The sequence below is a fragment of the Cyprinodon variegatus genome, unplaced genomic scaffold (assembly GCF_000732505.1).
Source record: "Cyprinodon variegatus isolate N-32 unplaced genomic scaffold, C_variegatus-1.0 Scaffold810, whole genome shotgun sequence".
In the NCBI taxonomy this organism is placed as follows: Eukaryota; Metazoa; Chordata; class Actinopteri; order Cyprinodontiformes; family Cyprinodontidae; genus Cyprinodon; species Cyprinodon variegatus.
The window spans coordinates 127,052-142,281 of record NW_015151263.1 but is presented as its reverse complement, the minus strand read 5'-3'; the positions used below and the strand labels follow the sequence as shown (position 1 = coordinate 142,281).

At 36.2% G+C, this 15,230-nt stretch overlaps 1 protein-coding gene across 1 annotated transcript; it reads right to left on the bottom strand.

Moving 5' to 3' along the window:
* Window positions 1-2,882: 2,882 nt before the first annotated feature.
* LOC107098791 lies at window positions 2,883-5,974 on the bottom strand. The gene is made up of 4 exons (XM_015396639.1): window positions 5,577-5,974; window positions 3,866-4,132; window positions 3,612-3,764; window positions 2,883-3,534 (listed from the first exon to the last, which is right to left on the bottom strand). The coding sequence occupies exons 1-4, from the start codon at window positions 5,797-5,799 to the stop codon at window positions 3,371-3,373; spliced, it is 807 nt and encodes a 268-aa protein (XP_015252125.1). The 5' UTR covers window positions 5,800-5,974; the 3' UTR covers window positions 2,883-3,370.
* Window positions 5,975-15,230: the final 9,256 nt, after the last annotated feature.

Sequence of the window (15,230 nt, the reverse complement as noted above, 5' to 3'; positions counted from 1 at the left end):
GTTCTTACTTAAATGTATATTGGATGATGTTCTTTGTCTGGGTGGAACATCAAAATAAGTGGTCCTCCCAACTGTCTATAATTTTGGTGATATGTTCACGTAAGGCCGTCCTACGTGCTCGTCCCCATTTTCACTTACTGGTGGTGAGTCTGACAGTGAAAAAATGGCAAAAATCGGCTTTTGGAAAGTAAGCTTGTGTGAGCAACGCAAACAGCAACTATAAACAGAGCATGCACAAGGAGAAATGGGCTTGTGCATGCTCTCTCATGTTTAATAGGCGTTCCCTCTCGGGAGTGGGTAGAGGGTTGTGCATGTGCATTTTTCCTGAAAGTGGAAAGGGTGGTCTTTTCAAAAATCCTCCACTATACCTTTAAGGATCCAATCATTGTTTTAAAGTATGGTGGCAAGTGCTCCAGTTCAGCAGTATAACACCCAGTATGTGAATGTCTCTAACATTTAGGATGACTCAAAGACCAAGATCCTGAATACAGGTGGACAGAAATGAGCTTTCTTCACAGGGTTGCTTGGCACTCCCTCAGTGATCTGGGAGAAGCTTGCAGAAGAGCCACTATTCCTCCACATAAAAGGATTCAGCTAAGGGGTTCTTACATCCGCCCTAGAACACCCATGGCCTCCCCTGAAGCAGCTGGAAGAGACATTTAGGAAGAGAGTCTTGGAGTTTTATGGATTAAACAGAAGAGTCCAGAACCTTCTTGCTGGAAGGCGAAAGTGCTACAAACTGCACCAGCATGCAGCCCTGCAAAGTATAGTTTTCTTTCTTTTAGAAAAAGCTCCTACAACACTAATTTCTAAATATATAAACAGGATAATTCAATTTATATACAGTGCTTCTGCATTATGGGACAGCCTTATGCCTTGGGATTTGTCCGGTTTGTTTAAGACTGGACAATATTAAGTCTCAACAATTCAGCTCTGCTTGGCTGGCCAGGGGGCGGGGCTTACACTTTGTCCCATACAGAATCAAGAACAGCTCCTTTGAGATTCTTACACTTTCTTTAGACAAAAAAAGCATGACCAAAAAATTTAGTAAACAATAATAAAAAAAAAACTCTAAATCTGATCAATTCAAACATACTAAAATATAATTCACAGCTGCAGTTGAAAATTATCTAAATGAAACCCAGAAGTTGCAATGTAGTTTAACTCTTTAAATACTGCATATACAAAAACTGTGGATTACAATTTATAAAACCACAAACCAACTTTTACCCTTGAAAGGAATAAAAGCTAAAAGGACATAAGGTAACTGATATATTTACTACAAATGATTGCTTAATTGTGTAACTATTGTTTTCCTCAGTAGAGATTATGCCTTTATATTAATAACGCTTCTCTATAGGTATACCGGTAGTTATAACCTTCGAGACTTAATGTTTCCCAGAGAATTTATCAATATATTTTGCTTCTCGGAGCAGAATAATCTACTAATCTAAACAAATAGGAAAATACTGATGTAGATGACAAAATGATGACTAAAGCACAAGTATGAGTTTCTAGTAGCTCTAATTATGAAAGTAGTGTAAAAAAAAAAAGTTAACTTTACTCACCTATGATATAGGAGATGAATCCAGGACAGTAGCAAACTGTGAGCTAACAGGCAGAACTACAGCTAATAAAAATAAAAAAAATAGTACCTGCTCTGTAAATTTGCTCTATTTAGTTTCTCACTGCAGATATATTCCTGGTTTCTTTTCCTCTATTTCATGCTAACTTCAGCTGGTGTTAAAGCTCGGCTGAACTTGGCTTCACTGGTTCAAACTGTGTTGTTTACGGATTTCGCTCCAACCTTTCCTAGGTTCCTCTAGGAAGAGTGTCTGAGGTGCGATCCGGTTCCAGAACAGCAGTTTAGACCAGAATCAATGAAGAAGTCAGCCTCAAAATGTACAAATCTGTATACAGACATTTTTATAGCAAGAAATATGAAGTTAATCGAGTTAAAATGTAAAATCCAGATTGTTGTCTGAAGATTTGTTAGTACACAAGTTAAAATAGCACCAATTCTATTCATTTTTACTTAACTAAATGTAAAAAGAAGCCATGTGAGAAAATACTTTTTAGTAATTGATGTTTGATTTATCGTTTTAAATAAACATGTTATCACACAAACAAATGTTTGGTGAAAATTCTGTTTTTTTAAAAGACAAAGGTAAAAATACGTAGACATTCATATGTGCCACACAGTGTGCACATGAAAAATAAAGAATGTTATATTCCAATGGTATGTGATTATACACGTCTTGCAAAGGATTGTGGGAATCTGCACAGGTCCTTATGTTAAATGAGCTATGATAGGAAGCTTCCTGCTTCCTTTTTATATCCCCATCCTTTTAGGTTTTACTCCCCGGAAAGCAACTCACAAAACTGCAGTCATGAAATATCAAAGAGTAAACTCAGAATTTCTAAATGTAAAAAAAAAAAAAAAAATGTATATGTATATATATATATATATATATATATATATATATATATACACACACACATACATAAACACACTGAACAATTCATGTGGCAATTCAAAACAGTAAATTAAAAGAAAAAAACTGTTCTGTAACAAAGAGGAGTTATCGAACAAAGTGTAAATATAAACCAGCAAGGAACTTCATTAAAGATATGGTATATAGACAATAGACATTATTGACAATAATGTGTAACTAACTGCATATTCAATAGAAATATAAGGTTTAACCTATTTTTGTTTTGTATGAGAAGGGAAAGAAATAAGATCTCATAACTTCAACCTCTTTCTTTTCAAAGCTAATTGTGTAAAAAAAAGTGCATGCATATTTTATTTATTTTTTTTGTTTCTTTTACTTTTGTTTTTAAAAAATAAATTGCTATGGACTAAATGTAAATACCTTTTTCTAAACAGGGTGTGAAAATACATTTTAATTGTAAATTTTTAGACAACTTTCTGCATTTACATTTTTTTATAGTTTAATGCTCTATTCATTTTTGCAAGGTTAAATTTCTCCAATGTGATCAATAAAGTTACATTTTTATTAAACTGACATGGCTGAAAGAAAGAATAAGTTCATTTATAAAAAGAAGAACTGAAGATCCACAAAAACCCAGAGAATTATTCTAACATGTCAAAAGATGAGCTTCAGTATGAAAATAGAGTGAAGGATTCAGCATTTCTGCATCCTGAGAGCAGCTGGAATAAATCAAACCTGGAGCTGTGATGCTGATAGCAACTTTGAGCTTTTTATAGCATAAAAATCTGATCTGATGCAGCTGATGTAATTATTGCTTTTAGAAGAAAAACTACTATATTTCGCTGGAGAAAAATAGTCGGTGGATAAAAAGGACCTGCTTTCTATTCCAACTTTATTTATGTGGAGATGCTGGATTATTCGAGAGGAACTTCAGGAGCCTCGAGGAGTTCTCTTCCCAGCTCTGAATCTCTCAGTGCAAACAGTGTGATTCCTGAACTATAAGCAGCTGGGATGGTAATGTGAGTCGTTTTGGGTCCATCTTCTTCCAGCTCCTCCAAGATCATTTTTCTCACTTGACCTAAAAGAAATGAAAAACATCATCAAACGGTCTGGTTTAAAGGTCTGCAAAAGAAGCATCACAGGTAGCGGCTTCACCGTCGACGTCCAGCTCCCGCCAACGTGGGTCGGACTGATCCTCTGAGAAGCCGGGCGGCGAGCAGTGGGGCTCTAACCTCTGCAGGACGTCTTCCCGACGAACCAGCAGCACGGATTGGCTGCAGAGTCTCTGGTGCACCTCGTCCTCTTTGACTGAATAAAAACACAGGACAGCGTTCCAAAAGCGTTTTAAGATGACAGTGAAGATCAGAGCGCAATAAGTTTAACTGCATAAAAAAACTGGACTAACTCACCTACATCCAAAGGGTTGGTCATAAACACAGCATTGGGTGCGACTCCAAATATTAGCTGATGGTGCCAAGCGTCAGGCACCTCCTCGCCATCAGGCACAGCCAGCTGCATGTTCATGGTTGCCACGGGGACGGCACCCTTTCTGATCCAGCGTGCCAGCCAGTGGACCAACCTGATACGACGGCGGGGATAAAGGTGGAAGAACCGGCCCAATGCCTTCCCTCCGCTGGCCTCCTCTGCCCCCCGGATGAGCTGAGCATGGGTCGCACCTTTTAGACGTTGAAAAGAGAGAAATGTCGGAAACTTTTCAACCATTTAACTCATTTACATTTCTATCCTGTTTACAGCTACAAACTTTATTGTATTTTATTTGGGTTTTTTGTTTAATAAAAAAACAAACTTGTTCCTGATGTTTAACCAAGTACGGGATAAAGTGAACATGTCTTTACACAGATGGTATAAAAATATAAAAGCACAGCACATGTTAAAGGAAGTATTGCAGCGTTAAATTAGAAAAAGTTGAAAATAAAATTCTCACACCTAAGATAGCAAAAAAGAAAAAGTAAAAAAGAAATTAAGTTGCATGGTCGGTTCAGACAGACAGAGGCCATCAGGGGCCAATGCCCCAGCAGAACTGGTCTTGGCCCCTATAATGAAGAAAATACCGCAGAAGGTAAATATAAACATAGATAAGACAATTTTTCTCGGAATAAAATATAGAAGGTATGAAGTTATGCAGATGCAAAACATGTATGGAATAAAAATATATATTTTAAGTGCATATATTTATATTTATCAGCATGCTTAGTGTGAGGGATTGCATCCAAGTCAATGTGTCAATGAAATCAACTGGTTTTCCTTAGATAGAAAACTTTGAACAAATTTGACCGTATGATCTGGTTGAATTGTAAAGTGCCTTGAGATGACATGTGAATTGGTGCTATATAAATAAATTGAATTGAATATTACTTTAACAGAAAAAAATGGTAATTCCTTTGGCAGATTATCCACCTTCTTAAATTAAGGACACATTGACTTATTTTATTTCATTTAGATTATTTTTTACAATATAATAGCAATTACATTTCTGAAAATGTTATGTGCTGACAAAGGAGACTGTAACTGGTTTGTTCCTTTAATTAATTTAATGTTTTTCCTTTATAATTTACTTTAACAATGAAATGACAGCTTCATGCTTCATCCATTTTAAAATAAGGCGACAGTTTTCATCTGTTAGATCAGGAGTCTAATCTATGGAGCTAAATTGGAGCCATAAAGTTGATAAAAAAAATGTAAACCTCAAAAAAGGTTGACAATCTTTTTATAAAAACTCAAAAAAGTTTGTTGAAAAACAATTAAACCTGTAAAAAAGTTTGCATAAAAGGAAAACATTTAAAGCTGAAAAAAGTTGGTTAAAAAATATTTTGAATTTTTTTCCCCCCAGGTATATATATTTATTTTGAAGAAACTTTTTTAGACAAACTGTATTGCCCCTAGTTTAGCTCTATATAGTATGACATTTTTGGCCCCCTTAATAAACTAAACCATACACTTTTGCTCTTTTTTTGTGTCATTTTATTTATTATGATTTTTATCTTGCTTCATTCCTATATTTTTAAATTATTATGCTCTTTGACCCCACATGGAAAACAAAAAGCAAACTGCCCCCCTCCAGACCCGCCTATTACCGCCCCTGGAGCAGATCAAGCTCACCAGCTTCACTGCGGGACAGCAGGTAGTCAGGCAGCGGAGACTCGTTCCTCCTCAAGCGCGTCCTGACGCAGCGGTCAGCTTCTTCTGGAGCCACATCAACTCCCAGAGCCTTCAGCACATCAACCACTGCTGTGGCTCCGCAGGCAGATGCTCCGATCTGCAGGGTCTGCCTCTCCAGAGCCTCCTGGATGGACCACAGCATGGCTGAGGAAGCCTCCTCCATCTGCACAGCCACAGAGCATGCACGCCCCTAAATCTGTAGCACATTCATACTGTCCACCATTTTATTCATTATAAAAGACGAAAGCATTTATGTCTCAGTCCTGCTGCTGAATGTCTGATATTTTCCTCTATTAGTCAATCAGATTGACAGCCACCAGCTGGCTAAAACAACAAAGCAGACTGCGCATGCGCACTCCACATATTCGGCGGCTTTATTCTGGGGCGGCACGGAATCAACGCTACAGCTAGCGCCCTCTACTGGCCATTATCCGATTTGCAGCCATACAGTGGATATTTTTCCCCATATTAAATAATTTTGATTAATTTACTCTGATTTAACATTTTAATCATCTCAGATGCAAAAAAAAAAAAAAAAAAAAAAAATAGTGTAAGTTTATTCAGACATAAAAATACAAAGTCAAGTTATGTTTGCAAGATAGTTAATTACATGCCTGGCTTATTACAGCAAAATTAAATTACACTTCACTTAACGAAAAACAATACACTGAGAATAGAAGAAAAAATAGTTCACTTACAATTATAATTTTCAAATATAATAATTAATTAAAATCAGTTTATTTCTATAGCGCCAATTAACAACACAAGTCATCTCAAGGCACTTTACAGTTCACCAGATCACAGTCAAATTATTCAAAGCCATTTCTATCTAAGGAAAACCAGTTAATTGCATTGACTCGAATGCAATCCCTCACACTAAGCATGCTTGTAGTGACAGTGGAGAGGAAAAACTCCCTTTTAACAGGAAGAAACCTCCTGCAGAACCAGGCTCAGTGTGAGCGGCCATCTGCCGAGGACGACTGGGGTTCAAGGAGACAGAAGCAGAGATACAAAAAGCAGCGTTAAAAAGCGGCCCAGTCAAGGAAACACAGCCAGGCAGACGATCTCTGAGCCAACTATTGCACATAGTTTTTTTTTTAACTGTGCACAATTCAAACATGACAAACAATGGAGATAAAAAGAGTGACAATGTTGTCATGTTATGACAATATCCACTTGGAGCCCCCCACATTATCAAGAAGGCATCTGAAGTGGAAACAAGCCCCCAGCATCCCAGACTCTTGCTTACAGCTAACACTAAACATTGATTTAGTTTTAGCATTTGCTGTACTTTGGTAGAAATCTATCAGTATCCTAATCTTAACAGAAAATATAGCACATCAGAAAGTCTAATTTCTTGTGGTGTTTTAGGGGAAAGTTTTAAGGTGTTTGATGCATGTACATAAAAACCCCAGTTCCGACTGAAAGAGCACCAACCCCTCAGCTTGATAAAATTAAACCAATAGATGTTTACTGTTTTATTATCAATTCTGCATTACAACAAACAAGAAAAATAGCAATTTTATACATGTAGAGAGGAGAAATTATACATGCATATACATATTCACAAACCTTGAAGGGTAAAGATACATGATAATCTGATTGCTAAAAATAAATGAAAAATGAGCAAAACATCAATGCAGAGAAAAGCAGTCTGAAAGTTTATACATTGTATTCATTACAGTTTTAAATTAGTGTTAATTACATTAGTAAATTATGTTATTGCAATGAAATTAATTCTTAGAACAATCACAATAATAGCAAAAATCATAGTTATTTGTTATGATATTGATAATAGTGTAATAGTAAATAATAATAATATTAGTCATAATAATGTTTGCTTTTCCCGAAATATTTCTAGTGAGTTTGTCCTGTTTAGTTGCTGTTTTCTTTGCAAAGCAGAAAATCCAACAGTCATGTAAAATAGTAGGGAAAATATTATCTCGAAAAAGTTTGCACATTTATACAACCTCTCATCCTCAAACTATTTTCTTTTTTGCTCTCAATCCTGAACACTTTTGACGAATCATGATGCAGTTCCCGTTATGGCCAGCAGATGTCAGTGTAGCTCCATGAGGAGCAGAGAAGATGGTATGCAAAGAATTTTTTTTTATATCAGATGCTGCAGCCTTGCTGTGGTTTCATACCTAATTCAATATTCGAGATATTTAGAAGAGATTTCCTGTAATTATAAAGCATATTTACAACTCTCCCTTTTAACAAATTCAAACCAAGCTGGTTTAGATTCATGCAGAACTTGGAGTTAAAAACTATGAAGCATTAAAACAGGACAGCTGTTTCTTCCTAATTATTTTGGAGGTAAATTGTGCAAATAAGCAATGCTGACTCTTCCTGAATTTCCGTGAGCGTCATAAGGCTCCTGGATGAATTCCTTGATGCATCTGTTGGCAATAAAGACACAAATTAAACCTGATACTGTCAGTTTGATCCCTCACTACTGTAATGTGATCATCCCTGATCCAGCATCCTGGTTGGTATTCCTCTCACCTCCGCCCCCTTCTGCGTTTTCCCCTTAGTTACAGTGATGTCTGATAGAAGCAGCACGATCAGATGGTGATTAAACCTGACTGAGCTCTGAGAACGTGATCCCACAGCTGATATAAAAGAGAGCCAGCAGGAGGGATGAGTGAGGAAGAGATGCAGAGGAGAAATCTTTATGTGTTTGGGATGAAAGAAACAGAGGAGCAGCCTTCACCTCAGGTTCACCTTTCACCATCTGCAGATGTGAAGGATCTTGAGGGATTAGAGGCATATAAAATAGATTATGTGCTTATTTTATAAATAACTTCAGCTTAATGGCTGCTTTAGATGTGTGAACCAGAGATCAGCTTGGCTTTGATCTATAACAACTCGTCAATAGTCACAAAGACAAAACACATTAAGATTAAGAGTAATGAATAAAAAAAAATGTTTTTTATCCGAGTTAAAATGAATAACTATTTTATTCATAACTGTAAAAATAACTTCTTGAAATACATCAAAGACAGATCATTTAAGCTGAGAAAAGCCCTGATTTGTGGGAGTTTGCTTTAGAAGCTGGAAACCAGATAAACACACTAATAAATCACCAAATGGTTTCTCCCAAAGTGTTTAAAATTAAATGCATCTAAAGTTTTTTTTTCTGTTTTGGATGCATCTGGTACTTAAATTTTCAGTGTGCACCCCTCAACTTATAAGACATATATATATATATATATATATATATGGGTATATTATAACATACACTGTTAGAGAGCAGTTCTAACAGAATCAAGAGTTTGCCAAATGTTCCTGTTCACTGAATGTTTTATAACTGGCACTAAGTGAATGCACATACGATCTTTTTAATACAAAGGGTTTCACTTTCACATTTTAATATGAGAAAATAGCAATGATATTCAAATATGACATGTAACAAGCACAGATATAACCGAGAGAAGGATTAGAATACAGAGGTCAGTTCAGCAAGAAGTCAAGACAACCGCAATCCTCTACTCTATAATCACAAATAAAGCACAAGGAGGTGTTCAGATTCAATTTCCATCCAATTACCAGATAAAATAGCGCACAAAACATGAAAATATAATAAATAAAATATATCATACTCACCAGAGATGCTGATTATTTATAAACAAAATGTACATGTACTTTAATGAACATGTTGACAACCCTGAAGACAAAGGTGCAAAAGAACTGTGTGTACACTTAAAAGTTTTAGTTTGACTCAACATGTTAAACAGCAAACACAGAATCAAGAACATATTTTTAGCCTGGTCATCAGCAAAGGTCTAAATATTTCTAATGTTTCTGTAACTGAAATTGCCCTATCAGATAATTTTTTCCAGCTGATCTAATTACCAAAATAAATGTTTTAATAAAGTGTGTTATCATGGACAGTACAATTAATAACCCTACCTAGGCTTATCCCTCTGCTTCCACTTTACCCTGTAACTCAGTAGATAAGCTGGTTGATAGTTTCCATTCTAAAGCTGCAGATATCATTGATTCCATTGCTCCAGTTAAAGTGAAGGTTGTCTCTGGGAAGATGGAGAAATGCTCCAGGAGTGAGAAATGGAAAGAGGGACTGCAGAAATATCAACGCAGATGGCAAAAGAATGGACTCCAACTATACTATGAAATCTATGAAGAGACTTCACACATATACGACTAAAATATGCAAGAATCTTTCTTCTCTGAGATTATCAACAAATACATCAAATACACCTTATATGCCAGTCGACATGTTAAACCCTCTATCACAATGGCAGATAATTCCAGAAAATGCTCAAATTCTGCCCAATAAGCTGCAAAAGTTTAGAAGAAACCATGCAGCAGCTAAGCTCTACTTCCTGCTGTCTTGATGCTTTACCCACAGATCTTATTAAGAAGGTTTTGCCTGTTTTAGAGTTTGATTTAATTCAACTCATAAACACATCCCTGTGTCGGGCGTTTACCCCGAGCCTTAAAAACAGCAATTATTATTAAACCATGGTTGAAAAAGCAAAGATTGGACAAATTGGTCGTTCAGAACTAAAGACACATCTCTAACCTCCCCTTCATCAGTAAGATTATAAAAAAGCTCTTAACAATTACCAGCTGCTTTGATGTCTTCCAGTCAGGTTTCCGTGCCAACCACAGTACAGAGACTGCCCTGATTAAGGTGTTCAATGGCATCCGTATAAACTCGGACAATGAAAGAACCAAAGTTCTGGTATTACTGGACCTCAGTGATGCGTTTGATACAGTTGCTCACTGGATTCTATTAGAGCCTCTGGAAAACTGGGTCTGCCTTTCTGGTACCACGCTGGACTGGTTTAAATCCTACCTAAAGGACAGGGAGTTAAATGTGTAATTAGGGAACTTTAAATCAGAGACCAGAAAACTCACATGTTGGGTTCCTCAAGGCTCCATCCTGGGGCCCCTCCATTTCAACATCTACATCGTCCCCTCTTCTGCATAATTGAGTTACCTTAAGTGTGTAGATGACCCAGAGGGTTTGCTAGATGCTTAGAACAGATCAATACGTGGTTGTGCCATAATTTTCTCCAACTGAATAAAAATTAAACTGTTCAGACCAAAGGTGGAGAGATCCAGAGTTAGCTCACAGCTTCATCTATTACAGATAGAAACCACAGATTATGGCTGAGATGTTGGTGTCTGATGGACTCAGATCTAAACCTTGAGAGGCACAAAAAGGCAGTTACAAAGTCAGCCTTTTATCATCTAATGAACATCTCAAAGGTTAAAGGAGTAATGTCCAAGCAGGATCTAGAAAAACTCATTCATGCATTTATCTTTAGAAGAATTGCTTACTAGAACAGTGTCTTCACAGGTTTGCCTAAAAAGTCCATCTGACAGCTGCAGCTGATCCAAAACACTGCTGCCGATGTTCTCACTAGAACTAAGAAAGTAGAGCACAGGCTCCCTGTAGCTCAGAAAATAGACTTTAAAATCATTCTTAGTTTATAAATCCCTGAATGGATCAGCACATCAATACATAATAGATTTATTGTCAGTGTATCAACCTCCCAATCCACCCAGTTCTTCTAGTTCCACTCTACCCTCTACACCTAGAACTAGAACCAAACATGGAGAAGTAGCATTTAGTTCCTATGTTCTACTTATCTGGATCAAACTCCCAGAAGACTGTAAAAGTGCTGAAAACCTGAGTTGTTTTAAATCAAAGTTAGAAACCCATTTGTTTAGAGCTTCCTTTGACTGTTGAAGTTAAACTATTAGTAGTAGTAGTAGTAGTAGTATTTTATTTTCTTCTCTACCTGCTTTTATCATTTTTGTACTTGCATTTAGTCTGCTTTTTTGTGGTCCACTTGCTTTACAAATGTTTTTGCTTTTATTTTTCTTGTATTTTATTATCTAATTCATAAAAAGCACTTTGAACTGTCCATGTACTGAATTGTGCTATACCAATAATATAGCCTTGCCTTTGTGCAGCAAGTCTTAGTATATCCATCTAGTATCAGACATTGAGGCCAGAAAAACTTAACAAAAGCAAATCTGAAATGCAGATTGTTGCCATCTTAACTAGGCTGTAAATATTTTTGCTCTGACCAATCAGAGGACAGAAAATGCTGACTTTAGGGTAGGTCCGCTAGCTGTTCCTGTGGTGCAAATCTAGAATCTGATTGGTTGAAGAAAACGTTCCTCAATATTTGTTATTGCCGCATGTGCAACCATACAACAAATCTTACAAATCTTACAAAGTCATGTAATTTTTTTTATTTAAATAAATCTCTTATATTTTACTGTACTGTATTTAACCTTTTTATTTAATTTGGCATTGGTTAACTATTTGGGTGCACACATTTAGTTGACTCATTTTGTCATTTCTTGCTTGTTTGGTTTGCTGTTGATTAATATTTCTCATTTGAGTTATCGGTTCCTGGGAGGCAGTCATGTGGTTGAGGCCAGTAAAGGAAAGGAGGCCTCAGCTGCAAAGTATCTCCTCAATGACATGGAAGCCAAGTTGGACTCTTCCACTTACTTCTTGAAGGGGTGTAGGAAGGGTTTATGTTTTTCTATTTGCTTTTGGTTACTGTAATTAAAATTGGGAAGTGTAATTATTTAAGTCCTCTTCCTCATAGGTTTCTGACTTAGTATTGTGCTGATTAGTTTGGCCTTTTGTAGTTTTGTTTAAGTAATTGTATTTTATGTTTGCCTCTTGTGTCAAAATGGTCTGATCAAAAAGTGTATATTCGTTCCCCTTGTGTGTCAGTTTGTTTTCCTTTTGTTAGAAGTTTGAATTCTTTTTGCTAAAAAAATTTGTTCCCATTTTCCTCAATGACTTCACTGTGCTTCTCAGATATTTTTGGTTCGTTCCCTCACAACATTGTTAAAAATTGGTAAAACAGCAAGCACTACTGATTCTGAAGGCCCTCGGCAGATTTGTTCGACTTAGCAACGCGCTGAGGCTGAAATCTGATTGGACAAAAAAATATAGCAACCACATAAATCTAATGGAAGAAGCAGAGTAAAGAGAAACTTTACTTAAAAAAGAGAATGGATTTTTTTTTTTTTAATGATACAGTTTAGAAGAAAATTTAAGTTTAGGTTGTGAATGTAGATTAGCACTTCTGTTTGATTTTAGGCCAACAGCAAAGGCCTTGAAGGCCCTGACTGGCCACCACTGCGGGTCACAATTTGGACGGTACACCGGAGTATTAGGGCCACAGGGAGGAAACGGGTCAGAAATTCATAAAGGTGAAATATAGTGCTGAGAATAACGAGAATAAAGTCCATAAAGTAAAAGCTAGGCAATCATTGGTTCTCAGTAATGTAATTTTTCATAAACTGTAATTCACAGGCTTTGGGTTTATTGAGAACCAACACTGAGAATTTGATTAGTTATGTTTTATTTCCTTGGTGACTACCTATCAGCTCTTGATTAGTCATGCTTTGTCTTCTTGTAACTAGCCATTAGTGCTTTATCAGTCACGCTTTGTTTTCTTGGTAACTACCCATTAGTCCTTGATTAGTAATCTGTGTTTCCCAGGTAATTAAGCAGTAGTCCCTTAATGAGGCTGGGCTGGGTGTGTCCCAGTAAATACTGGTTATCTGCCCATTGGTTCTTATTAGTTCAGGTATTCTCTACTAGCTAATCAAATTGTGTGTACCTTGTTGAAAAGTGTCCTCTACCATCATCATACAGTCTTGGTTACTTGAGGTGCTGAATGCTGTATGCATATAATTTATTTAGAAACTATTTTATTAGATTATAATTTGTTAAATTGATATTCTTTAAAGATAGATTAAAATATTTAATAATTGTACATAAATCCTATGAAAAGAAATGCTTGTAGGAAGGCCAGGGCCAGACATAAAGCCTATGCCCAGTGGGCAGCCCTGCCCTGTTTGGAGCTCACAGATCTTCTATAGAATTTAATCAGGGTTTCATCATGATTATAATAATTTGCTGTGTCCAAATGTCTGCCCTAACCCTAAATCCCTCAGTCACTATAAAGAGGGGAGACTATATAGGGAACTCAGTTAAGTTACGACTAGACGTTTAGACAGTCATCTATAATGGCGTCAGCACCATATAGTGCCCTATATAGTGATTAGCGTGGATGTTCATCAGATTGTTGATCTGTTACCCTAATGACTGGAGTCAACTTCCTAAGACATCTAGGTCATAATTCAAACACAGTCCTAGTCTGATCAGACAACTTCTCCAAGCATTATGTTTTTTTGTCCCCCTCAGTGCATTTGCAGAACTTAATTTTTTGACTTTGTTACTTTTGGAGTAATAGATCCTTCCTCCCTAAATGGCCTTTCAGCCTATTTAAACACAGAACTCTTTTCTTTGTTTATAATAACTCTCTGAATTGCTAAAAGTGAGATCTTAAAATCATTAGCTTTTTGTTCTGGGTTGATTTTTACATTTTCTTCCAAAACACCACCTTTGCAACACAAATCCATTCTCTTTTCTGAATTATATGGTAGATCTGTTTCTCCAAAACAGCGGAGTGTCAATAAAGGCTTTGTCAAAATACTGATATATTCCATTAGTAACAGACTGTAGTAATTAGTAATCAGGTGTGGAATAAACCCAGAAGGATGTGGACGATCAAACCAACAAAAACTGCAAACTGTAATGAACCCAGCAGTTATATAAAAAAAAAAAAACAATTAGTACGAGTCTCATCATCAGACTATCTGGATAATCAGACCTGGCTTAAAATTGGCCATTTGAAGGAATTTCATGGTATAAACAGGAAAAAAACAAAAACAAAAGTTAATTAATAAAAGGCAAATAAAAGAAACAGAGTGTGATCATCTCTTGAAAACTACAGGAGCAATGAGAGGAACCAAGGCCAATACTTGGGAAGTTTTTAAACACCAATTCAGACTTACAGTGCTAGAAAAACTCAAATCTTCTAAAGACTCCAACATTTTTATCTAATCACTAAAGACTTCTCAGATGCAGAAACTCATGTTTTTGATCCCAGCAATGAAAGAAGCAAAAAAGGAGATGCTGCTTCTCTCCAATATGATGTTGAACATCTCTCCTCCCTCCAGGTCTACCTAGAACTATTGACATGTTTCCCTTGCAGTCTTCTTTAACATCTAGTTCTCTTTTTCATTTCCTTTTTTTTCTCTGTTCCTTTGATATTTTACAGCTACATCATTAGTAGCATAAAACTTATACAGGTCTTTGTGAAATCTTTGCCTCAGAATGTTCTTTCTATAGATTTAATAATACAGTTTCTCACATTTTTGTTCCTTTTCCCAAAACAGAGTTGCAGCCAACTCTGCTCTCCTGCTTAATCAAAAAGAGGTTTCTTGGTAATAAACTTTAATCCTGTAATTTTATTTTCTGAATCCACATTTCTTCATCTTGTAATAATATTAAAGTTAAATCTATTTCAACCCTTTCATTGTATGGAGGACCTATAGAGACAAAATTAAATAAGTTAATACATATGTAGTGAAATTACGTTTTCCGTAAATTTGAAGATCTTATTGTAGTTAGAAGATGTGTGAAGCAGTCAATCAGACATCAGGGTCAGTTTAGGACACGCCCCATTAATGCCTCTTGAGTTTGATGTATCCTTTCATCACTTTATCTGAACAGTA

What these genes read in the sequence shown, in the direction of transcription:
- LOC107098791 (XM_015396639.1), bottom strand. Translation starts at nt 5,799, where the DNA reads ATGGAGGAGGCTTCCTCAGCCATGCTGTGGTCCATCCAGGAGGCTCTG. An exon ending in GCTGTCCCGCAGTGAAGCTG is followed by an intron (nt 4,133 to 5,576) that starts GTGAGCTTGATC and finishes AACGTCTAAAAG; the next exon opens with GTGCGACCCATGCTCAGCTC. An exon ending in GCGGGAGCTGGACGTCGACG is followed by an intron (nt 3,535 to 3,611) that starts GTGAAGCCGCTA and finishes CATTTCTTTTAG; the next exon opens with GTCAAGTGAGAAAAATGATC.